Source organism: Girardinichthys multiradiatus, chromosome 12 (assembly GCF_021462225.1).
Source record: "Girardinichthys multiradiatus isolate DD_20200921_A chromosome 12, DD_fGirMul_XY1, whole genome shotgun sequence".
NCBI lineage: Eukaryota > Metazoa > Chordata > Actinopteri > Cyprinodontiformes > Goodeidae > Girardinichthys > Girardinichthys multiradiatus.
The window spans coordinates 49,976,877-49,994,286 of NC_061805.1; the positions used below are offsets into that span (position 1 = coordinate 49,976,877).

Below are 17,410 nucleotides of genomic sequence, written 5' to 3' on the forward strand. Positions count from 1 at the left end.
TAATTTTAAAGGTAAGGTAAGGTAAGTTTATTTATATTATAACGCTTTTCAGTAACGAGACACTCAAAGCGCTGTACATACAATTACAATACAATCACAAAGAACACAGAAAAACAAATCAAATGCTAAGAAATCTAAAAATTTATGAATCCTTCTGAGAAATCTAAAAATCTCTGGTCAATATTACAATGATACAGATAACATTAATAATCCTTTGGGTTTTACTGGTAAGAGCTGGTTCTAAACCAACCTTTCTAAAGAGGTAATTATATCATTAAGTCCTCTATGTAGGGGAAAGCATCTTGTGCTAAGAAGTCTCATCATTCCACTGAATTCTAACTAGTGAAGCTGAGTCACTGGTACAAAACAGCTTTAATCCACATTTTCAGGTGCTAATAATATATTGCTTTTACTGTTGCTGAAGTTGAACTAAGTAATCTAATTAAGAAACCTGGGTCATTGGTGTAAGAGCAGCTAAAGTCCAAGTTACTAATAATGTTTGGTTTTCGCTGGTAAAATCTATGAAACGTAATGAAATCACACATTTAAGTAAAGTAAGATAGGAGGGGAAAAAATCATATTTCAGACTCTATTCTTAGCAGAATAGAGCCTGAAATAGTACAAAAAACTTCAGCAGGGGTAAGCAACACACACATAAGTAAAGATTCAGCAAGGGTATGGTGGAATCTTGAGGGTGTGAAAATATATAAGTCTGAGTGTGTTTGCAAGAATTAGATTATCAACACTGATAGAAGCGCCATTGTCCTTGAGAAGAGAGGTGGAAGTTTTATCAATCGGCTGCATAGTCCTATCAGCACACAGCTGGTAGGGGAGTGCTGGGGAAGAGTGTCGTGTTCATATAACATCCAGGAGATATTTTGTCGATAGCCAGTTAGCAGAAGTTGCCAAGACCACATTGGGGCGCCAGATTTAGAAAAACAATAAATGTTGTTCAGGCAGTTGTGAATTTCCAACCACCTTAAGAGTTTTATTGGTATGTCTCAATTGTGAATCCAAATAGCCAAATTTCTGTTATTTTCCACAGATCTGGAGCGTACAACTTCTCCAAGATTATATCCTTTAACCTCTGAGTCCAACCGCTGCCAGGCTGCCATTCTGTTGAAGAATCGTGTCCAGCTTGCGATTCTGCTCTCTTAACATTTCAGTCTGAGTGTTGATCGCTCTGCAGACTCCATCCAACATCGCAGGCAGCTTTGGAACGCTTTGAACAGCCGCCCATGTTTTGCGAATCACTCGATAAGCCAGGTAACCACCAACTCCAAAAAGCAGAAATCCTGTTATCAAAAGTCCAAATATGTACACATCTTCTACTTCCTCGACCGACATTGTAGTCAGACACACAATCTTCCACTGCTGCCAAGAATCCATTGTGTTTCCAGAGAAGAACGTCCCGCCTGGACAAGAGGGTCTCCTTTACCCTGTCTTCCCGTAGGAAAAAAAAAAATTTGACCAATTACGTTGAGAGACCTGCTGACCAAATCCATAATTTACAAGTTTGGAGGATATGCAAAGCGAGGCTCTGAGAAAAATACAGACAAAAGCAGAAGCAGGGATCAGCAGGGAGGGATGGAGAGAAAATGCGTGTGTCTTCCACCGAAAGCAAGAGAAAAAACCAGGTTTGAAATAAATAAAGGTTTGGATTCAGGATATTAACAATTTGCTCTCAGAACAGACTTCCCTATTCTTGCCATATTTATGCAGCAATCCGCTGTTCAACAGGTGCAAACAGTAATTATTTAATACAGGATGTAAAAATGCAAATGTTCGGTCAATCTTTTAATAATTTTTTGTTTTACACTCATTCAGAAATCTTGATTCAGGAAGGAATTGTTTTGTTTGGATCTAATTTAGATACCATGCAGACCAATGTAGGTCACACAAATTATCTAATTAATAAGCTGAAACATCTACAGGTCCTTCTCAAAATATTAGCATATTGTGATAAAGTTCATTATTTTCCATAATGTCATGATGAAAATTTAACATTCATATATTTTAGATTCATTGCACACTAACTGAAATATTTCAGGTCTTTTATTGTCTTAATACGGATGATTTTGGCATACAGCTCATGAAAACCCAAAATTCCTATCTCACAAAATTAGCATATTTCATCCGACCAATAAAAGAAAAGTGTTTTTAATACAAAAAACGTCAACCTTCAAATAATCATGTACAGTTATGCACTCAATACTTGGTCGGGAATCCTTTTGCAGAAATGACTGACAGACCATCACTGACTGTGGGTACTTGACACTGGACTTCTGGCATTTTGGCATTTCCTTCTCCCCAGTCTTCCTCCAGACTCTGGCACCTTGATTTCGGAATGACATGCAGAATTTGCTTTCATCCGAAAAAAGTACTTTGGACCACTGAGCAACAGTCCAGTGCTGCTTCTCTGTAGCCCAGGTCAGGCGCTTCTGCCGCTGTTTCTGGTTCAAAAGTGGCTTGACCTGGGGAATGCGGCACCTGTAGCCCATTTCCTGCACACGCCTGTGCACGGTGGCTCTGGATGTTTCTACTCCAGACTCAGTCCACTGCTTCCGCAGGTCCCCCAAGGATCTTGAATCGGCCCTTCTCCACAATCTTCCTCAGGGTCCGGTCACCTCTTCTCGTTGTGCAGCGTTTTCTGCCACACTTTTTCCTTCCCACAGACTTCCCACTGAGGTGCCTTGATACACTCTGGGAACAGCCTATTTGTTCAGAAATGTCTTTCTGTGTCTTACCCTCTTGCTTGAGGGTGTCAATAGTGGCCTTCTGGACAGCAGTCAGGTCGGCAGTCTTACCCATGATTGGGGTTTTGAGTGATGAACCAGGCTGGGAGTTTTAAAGGCCTCAGGAATCTTTTGCAGGTGTTTAGAGTTAACTCGTTGATTCAGATGATTAGGTTCATAGCTCGTTTAGAGACCCTTTTAATGATATGCTAATTTTGTGAGATAGGAATTTTGGGTTTTCATGAGCTGTATGCCAAAATCATCCGTATTAAGACAATAAAAGACCTGAAATATTTCAGTTAGTGTGCAATGAATCTAAAATATATGAATGTTAAATTTTCATCATTACATTATGGAAAATAATGAACTTTATCACAATATGCTAATATTTTGAGAAGGAGCTGTACATGGGGGCATCTGGCAGTTATTGGCGAGTCCAACAGAAGTTGTTGGACCCATCAGGTATGTGGCATCTCACCTTGCTCTATGTTTAAACAAGACACCCCACATGCAGGGTATTAGCTTCCTGATGAATAGGGCTGCTAGAAAACTTTGCAATGGTGACAATATTGGTAAATATTGTGATGACATCATTAGTTGTGATATCTGCCTGTTTTCATAATTTCTCTCTTTCTCATCTGTGCTTCCATAAATCTCTGACCTTTAGGATTCTGGGTGATGTCATTAGTGTCCGGAGTGAGCATCTGCTGCCGATAGACTCTCCAATTGGCTAAATATTACATTAACATGAAAAATATAAGGTCATGTATTAGGCAGACACTATTCAGACGCCTTCATGAGGGTCACTAGAACGAGGCACGTGATGTCGCCAGGTACGGTGGAGCCAAGGTCCCACCCTGAAGCCAGGCCTGGTGGCTGGGTCACTCCTCACGGGACCCAGCTGGGCCAAGCCTGAATGAGAGACGCAAGGCCATCCCACAGTGGGCCCACCACGTGCAGTGGAACCATGATGGACAGGTGCAAAGAGGATCGGGCAGCAGACGAAGGACCGGAGGGTGTGTTCCAACTACAGGGGGATCACACTCCACAGCCTCCCTGGCATGGCACTGCCTTAGAGATAGGGTGAGGAGCTCAGCCATCTGGGAGGAGCCCAGAGTAGAGCCACTGCTCCTCCACATTGAGAGGAGTCAGTTGAGGTGGCTTGGGCATCTGTATTGGAGGCCTCCTGAATGCCTATTCCAGGCACGTCCCACAGGAAGGAGGCCCAGGGTCGGCCCAGGGTCGGCCCAGGACATGCTGGGGGGGGACTATGTCTCGGCTGGCCTGGGAACGCCTTGGACTCCCCCCGGAGGAGCTGAAGGAGATGTCTGGGAAGAGGGAAGTCTGGGCATCTGTGCTGAGTCCCCAGGGTTTAGAAAGCTCTTCTTTAGATTTTGGTGGTCTTTTATTTTGTCCTCTATGAAGGTTTTCCCACACTGTGTCAATGGAGTTCAGTTTTTGACTCTGGGAAAGTGAATTCATAAGCTGTTGTGGTTTAGTGCTTAAAAAGTTCAAGGTCTTGGAGACTAAATACAAGTCATACCAAAACATGTTTTATTCTTCTGTGGCCTCATAGTTGCTCAGGAGAAACAATCATTGCCAAAAAAGAACTAAAAGAACAAAAACCCTTAATTAAATCAGTTGGCTTCCTTTCATAGATAGTTTTTGACCAGTTGGCATTATAATCTGAGTTAGACTGTCCTGTATTTCATTTTAGGACCAGTTTGGAATGTGTATGAGCTACCGAACCCTGTTGGCGGTCAGACGTCTCGGAGCTCCCCTGAATCCTTATTTCCCCAGAAGCGTCCACCACTGTTTCCAACACTATCTCTTAAAGAAATGACTCTCAAACTGTTCTATACTTTCAACACTTTTATTCTAAATAAGGCAGAGGAATGGTTGCAGAGATCAGCGCTGATGGTTCCCGTCCTTAACCTGTTCGGTGATTGAAGTGACGAAACAGCCTCCAAAGAAGGTCACACATGGTTTTTATGTCTGGTACTCCCTCCATGGGATGTACACCCCCTTAGTGTTTATCAGTAGACTATGTGTCACCATTCTGGTGACTATCTGATAGAATGTGTAATAGCAGGTGTCCAACCCTAAATCTAAGTGTGGCTGCAGCATTCAAATCCTCCGGTTACAGAGCATCCCACAATCAAACCCGATGCGCTAAACTTTATGTCAAACTGTAGGTCATTTGTGCTTATGACGTGCGTCATTGAGGATTATTATCCTATCCTAAGAAAAGTGACAACATTAGCATTCATACTTTATCATTGTGGTCTGTGTGTAGAAGCTCATTTATAATTAATAGTAAGCAAGGTTATTCCTAACAACTACGTGTCATCTCTTTATATGACTGGACTGCATTGATATGAATTTGATTTTTTTGTTTATTTCTGAATAAATGAAAATGAAATGAAGCTGCTTTTCTTCTAAAGTACCTTGAGATGACCTTTGAGTGTAGTGGCACTATGCAAATAAACCTAAATAGAATTAAATACAGTATTTTAAATAGTTATTGTCTCAGTAGTGTATATAATTAAAAAATGTGGCAAAAAACATTATAATTAATTAAATAAACTTTTAAGGTAAAATATTAGACCATTAAAGTGAAAACTGATATCTTTCATAGTAAAAGCTGGGCTGTTGGAAAGTTTAAAAGTCCAGTTTTAGGTAAAATAATAAAATATAATCAGCTGGACTGTGATCCTCCAACGTGTCCTGCTTGTAGACCCTGTCAATACGTCTCTATTCCACATTGGTTCTGGGAGATGTAGTCCTTTTTGTCGGGATGTTCGGCATATCTGTATTACTTCCGGTTTGCTGTCAGAACTACAAGCCGGCCGGCGGCGCTTTAAGGAATCGACAGGCGGTTTTTCAGTCAGGCAGCAGGAAGCCAAAATGCTGGCCGTCCTGTCTGTGCTGCTGTTGTTCAGCTCCGGGCCGGTCTGCTGCGTTCTCCAGAACCTTTACTGCGCCTTCTCAGACAGCTGTGACTGCGACTTCAAGCCCAGAGTCAAAGGTGAGTTTGGTGGTGTTTGTTGACAGCTACATGTTAGCAGGCGGCTAACAGGGCAGCAGGACAACCTCCAGACAGAGGAGCTAACTGTAGCCTGAACTGTAGCCTGAACTGTAGCCTGAACTGTAGCTTGAACTGTAGCCTGAACTGTAGCTTGAACTGTAGCCTGAACTGTAGCCTGAACTGTAGCCTGAACTGTAGCCTGAACTGTAGCTTGAACTGTAGCCTGAACTGTAGCCTGAACTGTAGCTTGAACTGTAGCTTGAACTGTAGCCTGAACTGTAGCCTGAACTGTAGCTTGAACTGTAGCCTGAACTGTAGCCTGAACTGTAGCTTGAACTGTAGCCTGAACTGTAGCCTGAACTGTAGCTTGAACTGTAGCCTGAACTGTAGCCTGAACTGTAGCTTGAACTGTAGCCTGAACTGTAGCCTGAACTGTAGCCTGAACTGTAGCTTGAACTGTAGCCTGAACTGTAGCCTGAACTGTAGCTTGAACTGTAGCCTGAACTGTAGCCTGAACTGTAGCCTGAACTGTAGCCTGAACTGTAGCCTGAACTGTAGCCTGAACTGTAGCCTGAACTGTAGCCTGAACTGTAGCTTGAACTGTAGCCTGAACTGTAGCTTGAACTGTAGCTTGAACTGTAGCCTGAACTGTAGCTTGAACTGTAGCCTGAACTGTAGCCTGAACTGTAGCCTGAACTGTAGCCTGAACTGTAGCTTGAACTGTAGCCTGAACTGTAGCTTGAACTGTAGCTTGAACTGTAGCTTGAACTGTAGCCTGAACTGTAGCTTGAACTGTAGCCTGAACTGTAGCTTGAACTGTAGCCTGAACTGTAGCTTGAACTGTAGCCTGAACTGTAGCTTGAACTGTAGCCTGAACTGTAGCTTGAACTGTAGCCTGAACTGTAGCTTGAACTGTAGCCCGAACTGTAGCCCGAACTGTAGCCTGAACTGTAGCTTGAACTGTAGCTTGAACTGTAGCCTGAACTGTAGCTTGAACTGTAGCTTGAACTGTAGCTTGAACTGTAGCTTGAACTGTAGCCTGAACTGTAGCCTGAACTGTAGCTTGAACTGTAGCTTGAACTGTAGCTTGAACTGTAGCCTGAACTGTAGCTTGAACTGTAGCCTGAACTGTAGGCTGAACTGGCTCAGATGTATTAATGTCGTCTTGTTCTGACTGATATTTCCAACCCTGTTCAGAAGAAGCTTTTTGGAGAAGAGGTGAAAGATCTTTAGTAAATAAGACAAGAAGTCCAAGTAATGTAACACTTAGCATTGTTGAATCTACACCAGCTTATGTGTTTCACTGACACAGATGTTTTGTAAATCTGAGATATAAACACCTGTTATAGCCCAACCAATCAAGGCATGAAGTCAGTTATGAACAGGAGACAGCATAGCCGGTCCATCAGCACCATCCAGACTGAGCAGGAAGGGCTCACAGGTTCGGGTGGGATTGTCCTAATAGACATCCTGTATGTTCTTGATGTGGAATCTGTTTATGACTGGATTGACTTGGCACTGTATAAATAAACTTAACTGAATTATGTCACAAAACAAACTATTTAATTAGAATGAATATGTAAATGGACTTTTAAATGGTCCCAGGATCATGTATGTACACTCTAGGGCTGCAACTAACGATTATTCTGCTAATCGATAAATCTGTTGACTATTTTTTTGGATTAATCAAATAATAATCAGATAGCAAAAGATGCTTGAAAGAAGTTTTTTTTTTAGAATTTGAACCAGGTAAAGCTAATATGCTACTTGAGGAGTTCTAGATGGAGCATATTTACAGACAAAGGTTTTTCATCTTAAATCCAAAATGTATATATTTTTTGTACAGTTTTAGCCCTATTACTGCTCTAATTGGGTTGTTCTAGGCATGTTTTAGAGTCTGTAAACTCCAGTTAATGATTATTCAATTACTAAATTAGCTGATGATTATTTCTATTAATTGATTGATCAGAATTAATCTGATTAATTGTTTCAGCCCTAATACACTCATAAGAAGTAATTATGACACCGTACTAAATATTAAGGTACTTTAACAAGACATGTTCACATGTTGATGTGTAATCTTATTCTTTCATTATCTCTGGGAAAGAAAGGGATTTAATTCCAGTTAAATTTAAAAATTGTGTATTCTAGTTGAGGAAGAAGGTACGGCCCCTTCCTTCAACAGCTCACCTTACGTCCTTTGGCTTCAGTAGCTTGGATGAGAGGCTTCTTGTAGCCATCTACCGTCTCTGACATCAGTCTGAGAAAAGGTTTGTCTTCACTTGCAGCTGTGAGACTTTTGAGGGGTTTCCTGCATGTTCAGCCCATTTTAATTCACCACACAGCATCTCAGTGAGATCAATATCTGGTCTTTGACTTGGCTCAGGACTTTCCATTTCCTGATTCTCAGCCAGTCTTTGGTGGATTAGCTGCTTTGTTTTGGGTCGTTGTCATATTTTATGGTCCAGTTATGCTTCACCTTAAATTTATTTTTCTATCTTCTGATAAACGGTAGAGTTCATGGTGGATTCTGCAACCTAAACTATGACACTTCCACCTCTGTGCTTCATAGTTGGCATGAGGCTCTTTTCCCAGAATGCTGTATTTGTCTCACGCCAAACATGTCCTCTGTTCCGGTGTCCAAATATTTTTAGCTTAGACTAAAGAACATATTCCAGAGGTTCTGGTCTTTGCCTTTGTTCTCTCTGGCAAACGTCAGTCCGGCCTTCATGTTATTTCTGACCGTACAGATATACACTTTCATATCCATAGCAGCAAACCCTGCTGCAGGTTCTATGATGACATCTTAGGGATTTTGGACACTTCTTTTAGCCTCTTGCTGTCTGCTCTCTGGGTGAACTTGCTTGGACAGCCAGACCTGGCTTACACAAGAATGGCTGAGACCTCTAACCAGGCTCAGAAGCTGCTTCACTCTTCTTCCTGAAGGCCATTAGACAGATCACTGGATATCACCCTGGTGTTCACTCTCACTTCAACAGTCAGGAGCACCAACCTAAATGTCTGAGGTTTAAACAGATCACCTCCTTCAAAATAAGAAACAATGTATATTTTTTTTAGAAATCAGTGAAACATTCAGCAAAGAGCTTTTTGATGAATGTTCTGTTTTAGTGGTTAGAAAATATCTTAGTTAACTTCCCTTTACGTGACCAAAGGTCATGTTGGTTAGTCTATCCACATTACAGACATCAACAGAAAACATGCTGCTTTGATACAGAAACTTATTCAGCTCACATTATTTTTCAAAGTAAACGTAGTTAAATAAAGACTGGCTGCTTTCTAATGGAGGGGCTGGAAGTTATTGTTTCATCAACCTCCAAAGAAAAGTCTTCATCCATGTTTCACAGACAGATATTTTGTTGCTACTAAGTTTTGCAGAAAAATCTTAAGCTGCTGTGAAGAAAAACTCAGGACACCTAAAAATGTCAAGCCTGTGCCAGGATCTCCTAGATATTATTCAGCCAAGGGATCAGGCTGCCACCAGTGCAGAGCTTGCTCATGATTGGCAGCAGGCAGGTGTAAGTGTTTCTTCACACACAATGACGTGCAGGTGTTAAGGTCAGCATAGAAGCATCGTCTCTCCAATATTGGCTCCTGTGGTCATGCAGATCTCCAGATTTTAATCCCATCAAAAAACGGTTGATGCGTTCCATAAATTTGTATTTCACAATAAAAGCCTCTGGATGTTAGGTAGTGTTGACCATTGAACTTTAGTGTTTCTTAGAAACATCTAACAGCACTGAAGCGGTGAACTTTGTGAAAAGGACTTTTCTTTGTCAGTCTTGAAACGTTTGACCACAACAAATAAAACCAGACTTCTGATGACCACTGAGGATGTTCTGACATTCAGCTGTGAGCCAAGCGTTTAGTGGGAGACAAATGTCCAGCATTAACTTGTCCTTTACTTTGTGTTCTGGCTGGCAGACTTGGAGTGGGACCTCTACAAGAATGTCTTCGGTCAGCATCTTGCTCAGGACATCGTCTCAGAAGAAGTGGCCAGGTTTCTCCTTAATAAGAGCCCTGATCAGCCCCTGGTGCTGTCTTTCCATGGTTCCACGGGGACCGGGAAGACACTGGTCAGCACCATGCTGGGAAATCACTTGTACGGCTCAGCGATGAGCAGCCCATTTGTCCACCAGTTTGTTCCCACGCTTCACTTCCCTTCAGCCGAGCGGGTCAACCAATACAGGGTGAGTCAGTCGCTTCCTGCAAACGGCCGTCAGTCTGAGCTGAACATCAGGAGACAGAAGCTGCTCAGATCTAGAAAACGGGGTGTCTTCTCTGGGTTACAGGAGGAGTTGAAGAGCTGGGTGAAAGGAAACCTGACGGGTTGTGCTCGCTCTGTCTTCATTTTTGATGAGATGGAGAAGATGCCTCCAGGCCTGATCGACGTCCTGGAGCCCTTCTTGGGTCCATCCCACGTTGTGTTCCGCACCAACTACCGAAAGGCCATCTACATCTTCATAAGGTACAGAAACAACCAGCCAAGCAACAGCAAGTATTACACACTGACAACTTCTGGTTCTTGGCTTCTGTTTCTCTGCAGCACCGCAGGACAGGAGGTGATAACCCAAGTGGTTCTGGAGAACCGGCAGGCTGGACAGGAAAGAGATGAGATCAAGCTGTCTCATCTGCAGGAAGCCCTCGCACAAGAGGTTTACAACAACAAAACAAGTAGGAGACATCTCAGAGGGTTAGAAAAACACCTTCAGAAGGAAGCCTGTGATGTTCTGACCATCTGCTGGGAAAGCACCAGCAGAACCTTTTTATGCTTTTACAGGCTTGTTAGAACAGATGCATCCCAATAAATTCACCTATAATTGAAAGGTGAATCTATTCGATTAAATATCTTCATTACACACACACCGATTTATTTAAGGTGTTTGTTTCTTGCTCACAGCGAATGAAAGCTAAACTTTTGGTTTCTAGGAAAGTTAGAATGTCACATCAGACAAATGAAAAAGGATTTTAATACAGAACCAAGGACTGACTGAGCAGCTGGTTTATCTACTGCTCAGTATCTGCACTCAGCATCTGGTTGGGGCTCCTTTTGCATGAACTACCGCATCAATGCGGCGTGGCATGGAGGAGATCAGCCTGCGGTTTCGCTGAGGTGTGATGAAAGCCCGGGTTGCTTGAATAGCAACCTTCAGGTCATCTACATTGTTTCTGGTGTCTCTCATCTTCTCCTAGATACTCCATAGATTCTCTGTGGGGTTCGGGTCAGACCTGTTTGCTGGTCAGTCCAGTACACTGATGCCATGTCATTAAAGCTGGTATTGGTACCTGGGGTAATGTGAGCTTTTCAGCAGAAGGCAGGATGAAGTGGTCTTAAATGTCCTGGTAGATGGCTGCATTGTCTGTGGACTTCAGAAAACCCAGTGGACCAGAACCAGCAGATGACATGGCCCAAATTATCACTGACTGTGGAAACTTTACACTTGATGTTTGACTGAAATTACAGAAAGAAATGAACTTTTCAATGATATTGTGATTTATTGAGATGCATCTAAAAGTTCTCATCAGTGTTGTTGTTTTCTCGATATTTCTGTTAAAGCAGAAGATCGTGAAGCTGGTTCTGAGCTGAGCTTATCTCTCCAGGTGGTCTCTTCCAGTCCAGCATCATCCAGCAGAAGCTCATCACTCGCTTCGTTCCCTTCCTGCCGCTGACCCGGACCCATGTGGAGCGCTGCGTTCGTTCGCAGCTCTGCCAGCGGGGCATCTGTAACCGCAGCGACGTGGTGGAGGCGGTCGGAGGAGACATGATCTACACTCCCGCCGAGGGACGGTACTTCTCCACCACGGGCTGTAAAACGGTCTCTGCAAAGATCAGCGTCTTCCTGTGAGTCGGAGCGAGGCGGTTGTTGAGGTTTGACTGGAAGTAAAGCTCCTCTGGTTTTTCTTTGCTGGTGAACAAGAGGACAGATGGCGTGCAGGAAGCGTTCCTGACCAGACAGGATTCGAACCGTTGACCTGCTGCTCATGGATAACAAGAGGGTAAAACCTCTCTGACCTCAGTCATTGAAAACAGAAAGAAACCAAAAATGCAGCATCCCTGGAACGTTGAGGAAGTGAACTGTATCGCTAGGGTTTGCTGCTGCTTCAGAGACCTTCATGAGCTGAACCAGGAGTCTATCTCTGACCAAACATTAGATGCTGCAGCTGTTTCAGGTCATCAGGTTGTTTTTTTTAAGTTGTTTTATTTATCAGATTTAATTTATTTATGCTCTGTCCAAACCGTCCCTCGGCTTCCAGAGGACTGCAGGCATCCCAGAGTTGTTTGGCGCCATCATTATAAGATTGAGCACTGCAGGGATGCAGAGGAGCCGCGAGTCTTTGCTTTGCCTCTATTCCATAAGTTGTTATTTTTACAGAAAGGGATTAGAGATCTGAATGTACCACAATGAAACAGTTTTAATGTCGAGATGTTTTAAACTATAAAGAGTTTTTTTCCCCTGAGATTTTCACTGTTGTGAAGTAAAATAATGCTTTAGATGGATTTATTCAAAACTGAATGCATTCCGTCATCTTGGAAGGAAAAACTGATGAGCTGAATATTTAGACTAAGAAACGCCAAAGCGGACTGAAGCATGTAGGATCCAAATGTTTCAGGAGCACATCATTACTTCTACCACCAGGTGGCAGCAAAGACCGATTTTGCCAAAAAAGACCAATGAGGTGACCACGAGTTAACCTGGAGCTGGGTGTGTTTTCACTCACCTTCCTTCGTGTTATTAATTGTATTTAGTTTACAGGTCCTTCTCAAAATATTAGCATATTGTGATAAAGTTCATTATTTTCCATAATGTCATGATGAAAATTTAACATTCATATATATTAGATTCATTGCACACTAACTGAAATATTTCAGGTCTTTTATTGTCTTAATACAGATGATTGTGGCATACAGCTCATGAAAACCCAAAATTCCTATCTCACAAAATTAGCATATTTCATCCGACCAATAAAAGAAAAGTGTTTTTAATACAAAAAACGTCAACCTTCAAATAATCATGTACAGTTATGCACTCAATACTTGGTCGGGAATCCTTTTGCAGAAATGACTGCTTCAATGCGGCGTGGCATGGAGGCAATCAGCCTGTGGCACTGCTGAGGTCTTATGGAGGCCCAGGATGCTTCGATAGCGGCCTTTAGCTCATCCAGAGTGTTGGGTCTTGAGTCTCTCAACGTTCTCTTCACAATATCCCACAGATTCTCTATGGGGTTCAGGTCAGGAGAGTTGGCAGGCCAATTGAGCACAGTGATACCATGGTCAGTAAACCATTTACCAGTGGTTTTGGCACTGTGAGCAGGTGCCAGGTCGTGGTGAAAAATGAAATCTTCATCTCCATAAAGCTTTTCAGCAGATGGAAGCATGAAGTGCTCCACAATCTCCTGATAGCTAGCTGCATTGACCCTGCCCTTGATAAAACACAGTGGACCAACACCAGCAGCTGACACAGCACCCCAGACCATCACTGACTGTGGGTACTTGACACTGGACTTCTGGCATTTTGGCATTTCCTTCTCCCCAGTCTTCCTCCAGACTCTGGCACCTTGATTTCCGAATGACATGCAGAATTTGCTGTCATCCGAAAAAAGTACTTTGGACCACTGAGCAACAGTCCAGTGCTGCTTCTCTGTAGCCCAGGTCTGGGGAATGCGGCACCTGTAGCCCATTTCCTGCACACGCCTGTGCACGGTGGCTCTGGATGTTTCTACTCCAGACTCAGTCCACTGCTTCCGCAGGTCCCCCAAGGTCTGGAATCGGCCCTTCTCCGCAATCTTCCTCAGGGTCCGGTCACCTCTTCTCGTTGTGCAGCGTTTTCTGCCACACTTTTTCCTTCCCACAGACTTCCCACTGAGGTGCCTTGATACAGCACTCTGGGAACAGCCTATTCGTTCAGAAATTTATTTCTGTGTCTTACCCTCTTGCTTGAGGGTGTCAATAGTGGCCTTCTGGACAGCAGTCAGGTCGGCAGTCTTACCCATGATTGGGGTTTTGAGTGATGAACCAGGCTGGGAGTTTTAAAGGCCTCAGGAATCTTTTGCAGGTGTTTAGAGTTAACTCGTTGATTCAGATGATTAGGTTCATAGCTCGTTTAGAGACCCTTTTAATGATATGCTAATTCTGTGAGATAGGAATTTTGGGTTTTCATGAGCTGTATGCCACAATCATCCATATTAAGACAATAAAAGACCTGAAATATTTCAGTTAGTGTGCAATGAATCTAAAATATATGAATGTTAAATTTTCATCATGACATTATGGAAAATAATTAACTTTATCACAATATGCTAATATTTTGAGAAGGACCTGTATATGTTTGAGCTGTACTGATCAGTAGCAAGTGTTGATCCTAAAACACCTGGCTGCACTTTATGGACTTTAAAATGGACCTGTTGTCTTAATTATCAGATCTGGATCAAACTAATGATGAACTCTTGCTATATAACTGTTTACAGCTAACCATTGATTCATCAGTGTACCAAATTAACTCTTATTATTGTAGAAATAAATGTTTGTGTAAAAACGTGCAGCACAGAACGCTTCATCGGCTTGTAGACCAAAGAACTGAACAGAACCCAATCTTCTAATCGAGCAATTAGTTTTTAGAAATATCCGTCTGTTTCCAGTCAGCTGTTTCTCTGAGGAACTCATACAGTCACTGGGAAAAGTAAGTCCAAGACACACACACACACACACACACAGTGTTTTTACAAAAGAGAAATTCATGACTGAATTATTTGGATCTGGACTTTCTGACTTCAGTGTTCATCAGAGAGACATCCTTGGAGAAGAAACTGTCTCTTTAGCGGCTGGTTTCTGCAAACAGCGCTCCGTAGCGCCACCTGAAGGTAAAAGTTTGTGACCAGGATGTGTGGGGTCTGCAGAGATGTTAGCTGCCCTTTTCCTGACCCTAGACCTGTATAAGTTGTGGATGGAGTGAAGTTCAGTTCTGATGGTCTTCTGCAGATTGTTGCAGTCTGGACCTCTCCACAGAGATGGATGAAGACAGGTCAGACTGAATGAGGGCAGTGTAGAAGATGAGCAGCTCCTGTGGAAGGTTGAACTTGCTTCCACAGGTTTAACAGAGGAATTAATGGTTAAGTGCTTTTGATTGAATGGACTTTTTTAACTGACCATCATCATTGTGAGAACCTCTAGTAAAGCAAGAGGTTGGGTATCTTGCTGCTTTAGAACATACAGGTATGTGTTTTGTATCAGCAATGACCTTAGAGAAGCAACAGTTGCTCTTCATCTATCTGGAAGGATTGTAACGTCATTTCTAAACTATGATTATAGATTATAGACAGGCGGCCAGTCCTCTCAGGAGTGGAGGTCCCAACAAATTTTTACTCTACAGACCTCAAGAGGTTAAAGGTTAAAGTTCATGATGGGACAGTTGGAAAAAGACTGAACCAATATAGTTTGTTTGAAAGTGTTGGGAAGGAAAACCTCTTATCTAAAAAACAAAACCGCAGCACGAAAGTTGCCTCTGAATGAACTTAAAGACTGCTGAAATAATGTTCTCTGAACAAAATAGAGCTTCACAACATCTCATATCCCACTCCTGAAGGTCTACTTGGGTACAACAGGTCCATCCTGTCCTGTCTGAGGTACCTGCCCACAACAGATCTTGATTTTACTGAGTGAGAAGCTAGAACTCAGAGACTAGTGAGGATAATATGGATTAACCACAACTGATTTTCATACCAATATTCACCCATAACATCAGTTTCATGCTTACCTGATAATGTTTAGCCTTAGTGGAGATATTGGGCTGGGGCACACAGCAACATTTCTCTTTGGAGAACACAGTGTCTCAGAATCAACACCTCATACCAACTATATGGCACAGTGGTGGAGGAGTGATGATCTGGGCTTCTTTTACTGCCACAGGATCACTTTGCAGTCCCTAAATCATAAACGGTTTCTTTAAAAAGGCCCCCAAATGGTTGAGGATGGTGAGAGTTACATGGAGGTTGGTTAGCAGTGTCTCAGCCGTCGTTTCATTGAAATGGTCTAAAATGATGTTTTTTGGCCACCTGAAGGCGTCGAACTCGCATCTCACGCAAGGTTTTCCAGCCCAGTTGAGATTTTGGACTCATTCTCCTACAAAAAAAGTCACTGCGTCGCCTCCTATATGTGCCACAACTCCCCACGATCCTCCTGTGATGACTTTATCAGCGCTCAGGCTCCGCCCTTCCACCCCACCCACCGGTGGTGGGTGTGAGGAAGAAGAGGGGTTCAAAGGTCAGTTCAGAGGCCTCTGCACCCCAGCTGCTGTTGCTATGTGTTGCCATCTCAGTCGACAACAATAAGAAACACACACACACACCTCAGTGACCTTTGAGCTGATTTTCACACGCTCTCAGAGGAAGAGTCAACCTGCTTCTGGTTTCTGATAGTTTTTAATAAAATATCAGGAGGAAAAGTCAAATCATCTTCATAGTTTTCACTTTAACCACTTGTTTACATTCTTTCCACCTTCATTACTCTTCCTGTTCCTCTCCTCAGCTTCTTGGCCCTATCCAGTGATCTTCAAGACCTTCGCCTTTCAGTTTAGCCTTGCTCCATCTTTAATTCCTCCCCTCTTCCTGTCTTCCATCAGAGGTGCTGGGGGGGTAACAATGGACGCTCCTCCTTCCTCCCCCTTCAACACCCACCTTCACATCTGTGAGTGCCCCTCTGTCTCTTCATTCTTCTCCCTAACCGCTCCATTATTGGGGCTCTTTCACTTGTAAATGTGGCCAGCGATACTTCTGATGGGTCTTTTGTGCACGCGGCCCGGGTCAGGAGAAAGGTAGGGGCCAGAGGGAAGGTGGGGGGGTGTTTGGGTTGTGAGTGAGTGGGTCATGGTTGAGGGTGGCATGGGGAAGGGGGGGGCGCTGTTTCAGGGGTCTTGTGGTGTTTTTTCTAGCAGGACAATTGTGACAAAGAGTTAAATCCTTTTTTTGTGCGTGCAGTCATTTGGGATGGGCTCAGCTCTCACTTCAAATTCCTGCAGACACCCCCCACTCCACCGGTAAAACGCAGAAGAGCGGGACAGGCTCGGAAGGACAGTCGGACTGTAAACTTAAATAGAAAGTGGACCCAAAGAGAACCACAGGTCCCTCTGCATGCAGCACCATCCCCAGCTTGTTCATGGATCTGTGTTCTACTGGTAAACCCAACACAACTCTCTATGTTGCAAAACTAAAAACACCTGCCAGATTTAAAGAGGATTTTATCACACTATTAAAATACTAAACCATTCCTTGTTTACATCCAGAGGGAACGGACTGATTTGATTTGGATGTACTTCTGTCAGACCAGTGATGGCGATGGTATAGTTGTTGTAAAGTTAATGTTTTTAAGTAACTGCCTGATGTCCACTCATAGACATTAATACGTAGACGCCTCTTTGACTGGGTTGGCCCGCTGCTGAGACGTAACCATGTGTCCGCCATGTTGCTGGAGGCAAGGCTGCGATGTGAACATAAAGGGACTTTATTTCATAAAACACATTAACAGAAATTTACGTCACCTTATTTATTCACACACACTTAATCGTAGGTACGACGGAGAATTAGGGCCAGGCTAAGATAATTTTTAAATTTTTTTAATTACAAGAATAAAGTCAGA

General features: G+C 43.0%; 1 protein-coding gene across 2 annotated transcripts; it reads left to right on the top strand.

The window, feature by feature from the left end:
- Positions 1 to 5,558: 5,558 nt before the first annotated feature.
- tor2a (torsin family 2, member A) lies at positions 5,559 to 12,240 on the top strand. Of its 2 annotated transcripts, none has more exons than XM_047381670.1 (5): positions 5,559 to 5,763; positions 9,706 to 9,971; positions 10,074 to 10,249; positions 10,328 to 10,474; positions 11,383 to 12,240. In XM_047381670.1, the coding sequence occupies exons 1-5, from the start codon at positions 5,643 to 5,645 to the stop codon at positions 11,507 to 11,509; spliced, it is 837 nt and encodes a 278-aa protein (XP_047237626.1). In that variant the 5' UTR covers positions 5,559 to 5,642; the 3' UTR covers positions 11,510 to 12,240. The 2 variants fall into 2 exon arrangements, with proteins under 2 accessions (XP_047237626.1, XP_047237625.1); XM_047381669.1 differs by having other exon boundaries at positions 5,560 to 5,763; positions 10,328 to 10,455.
- Positions 12,241 to 17,410: the final 5,170 nt, after the last annotated feature.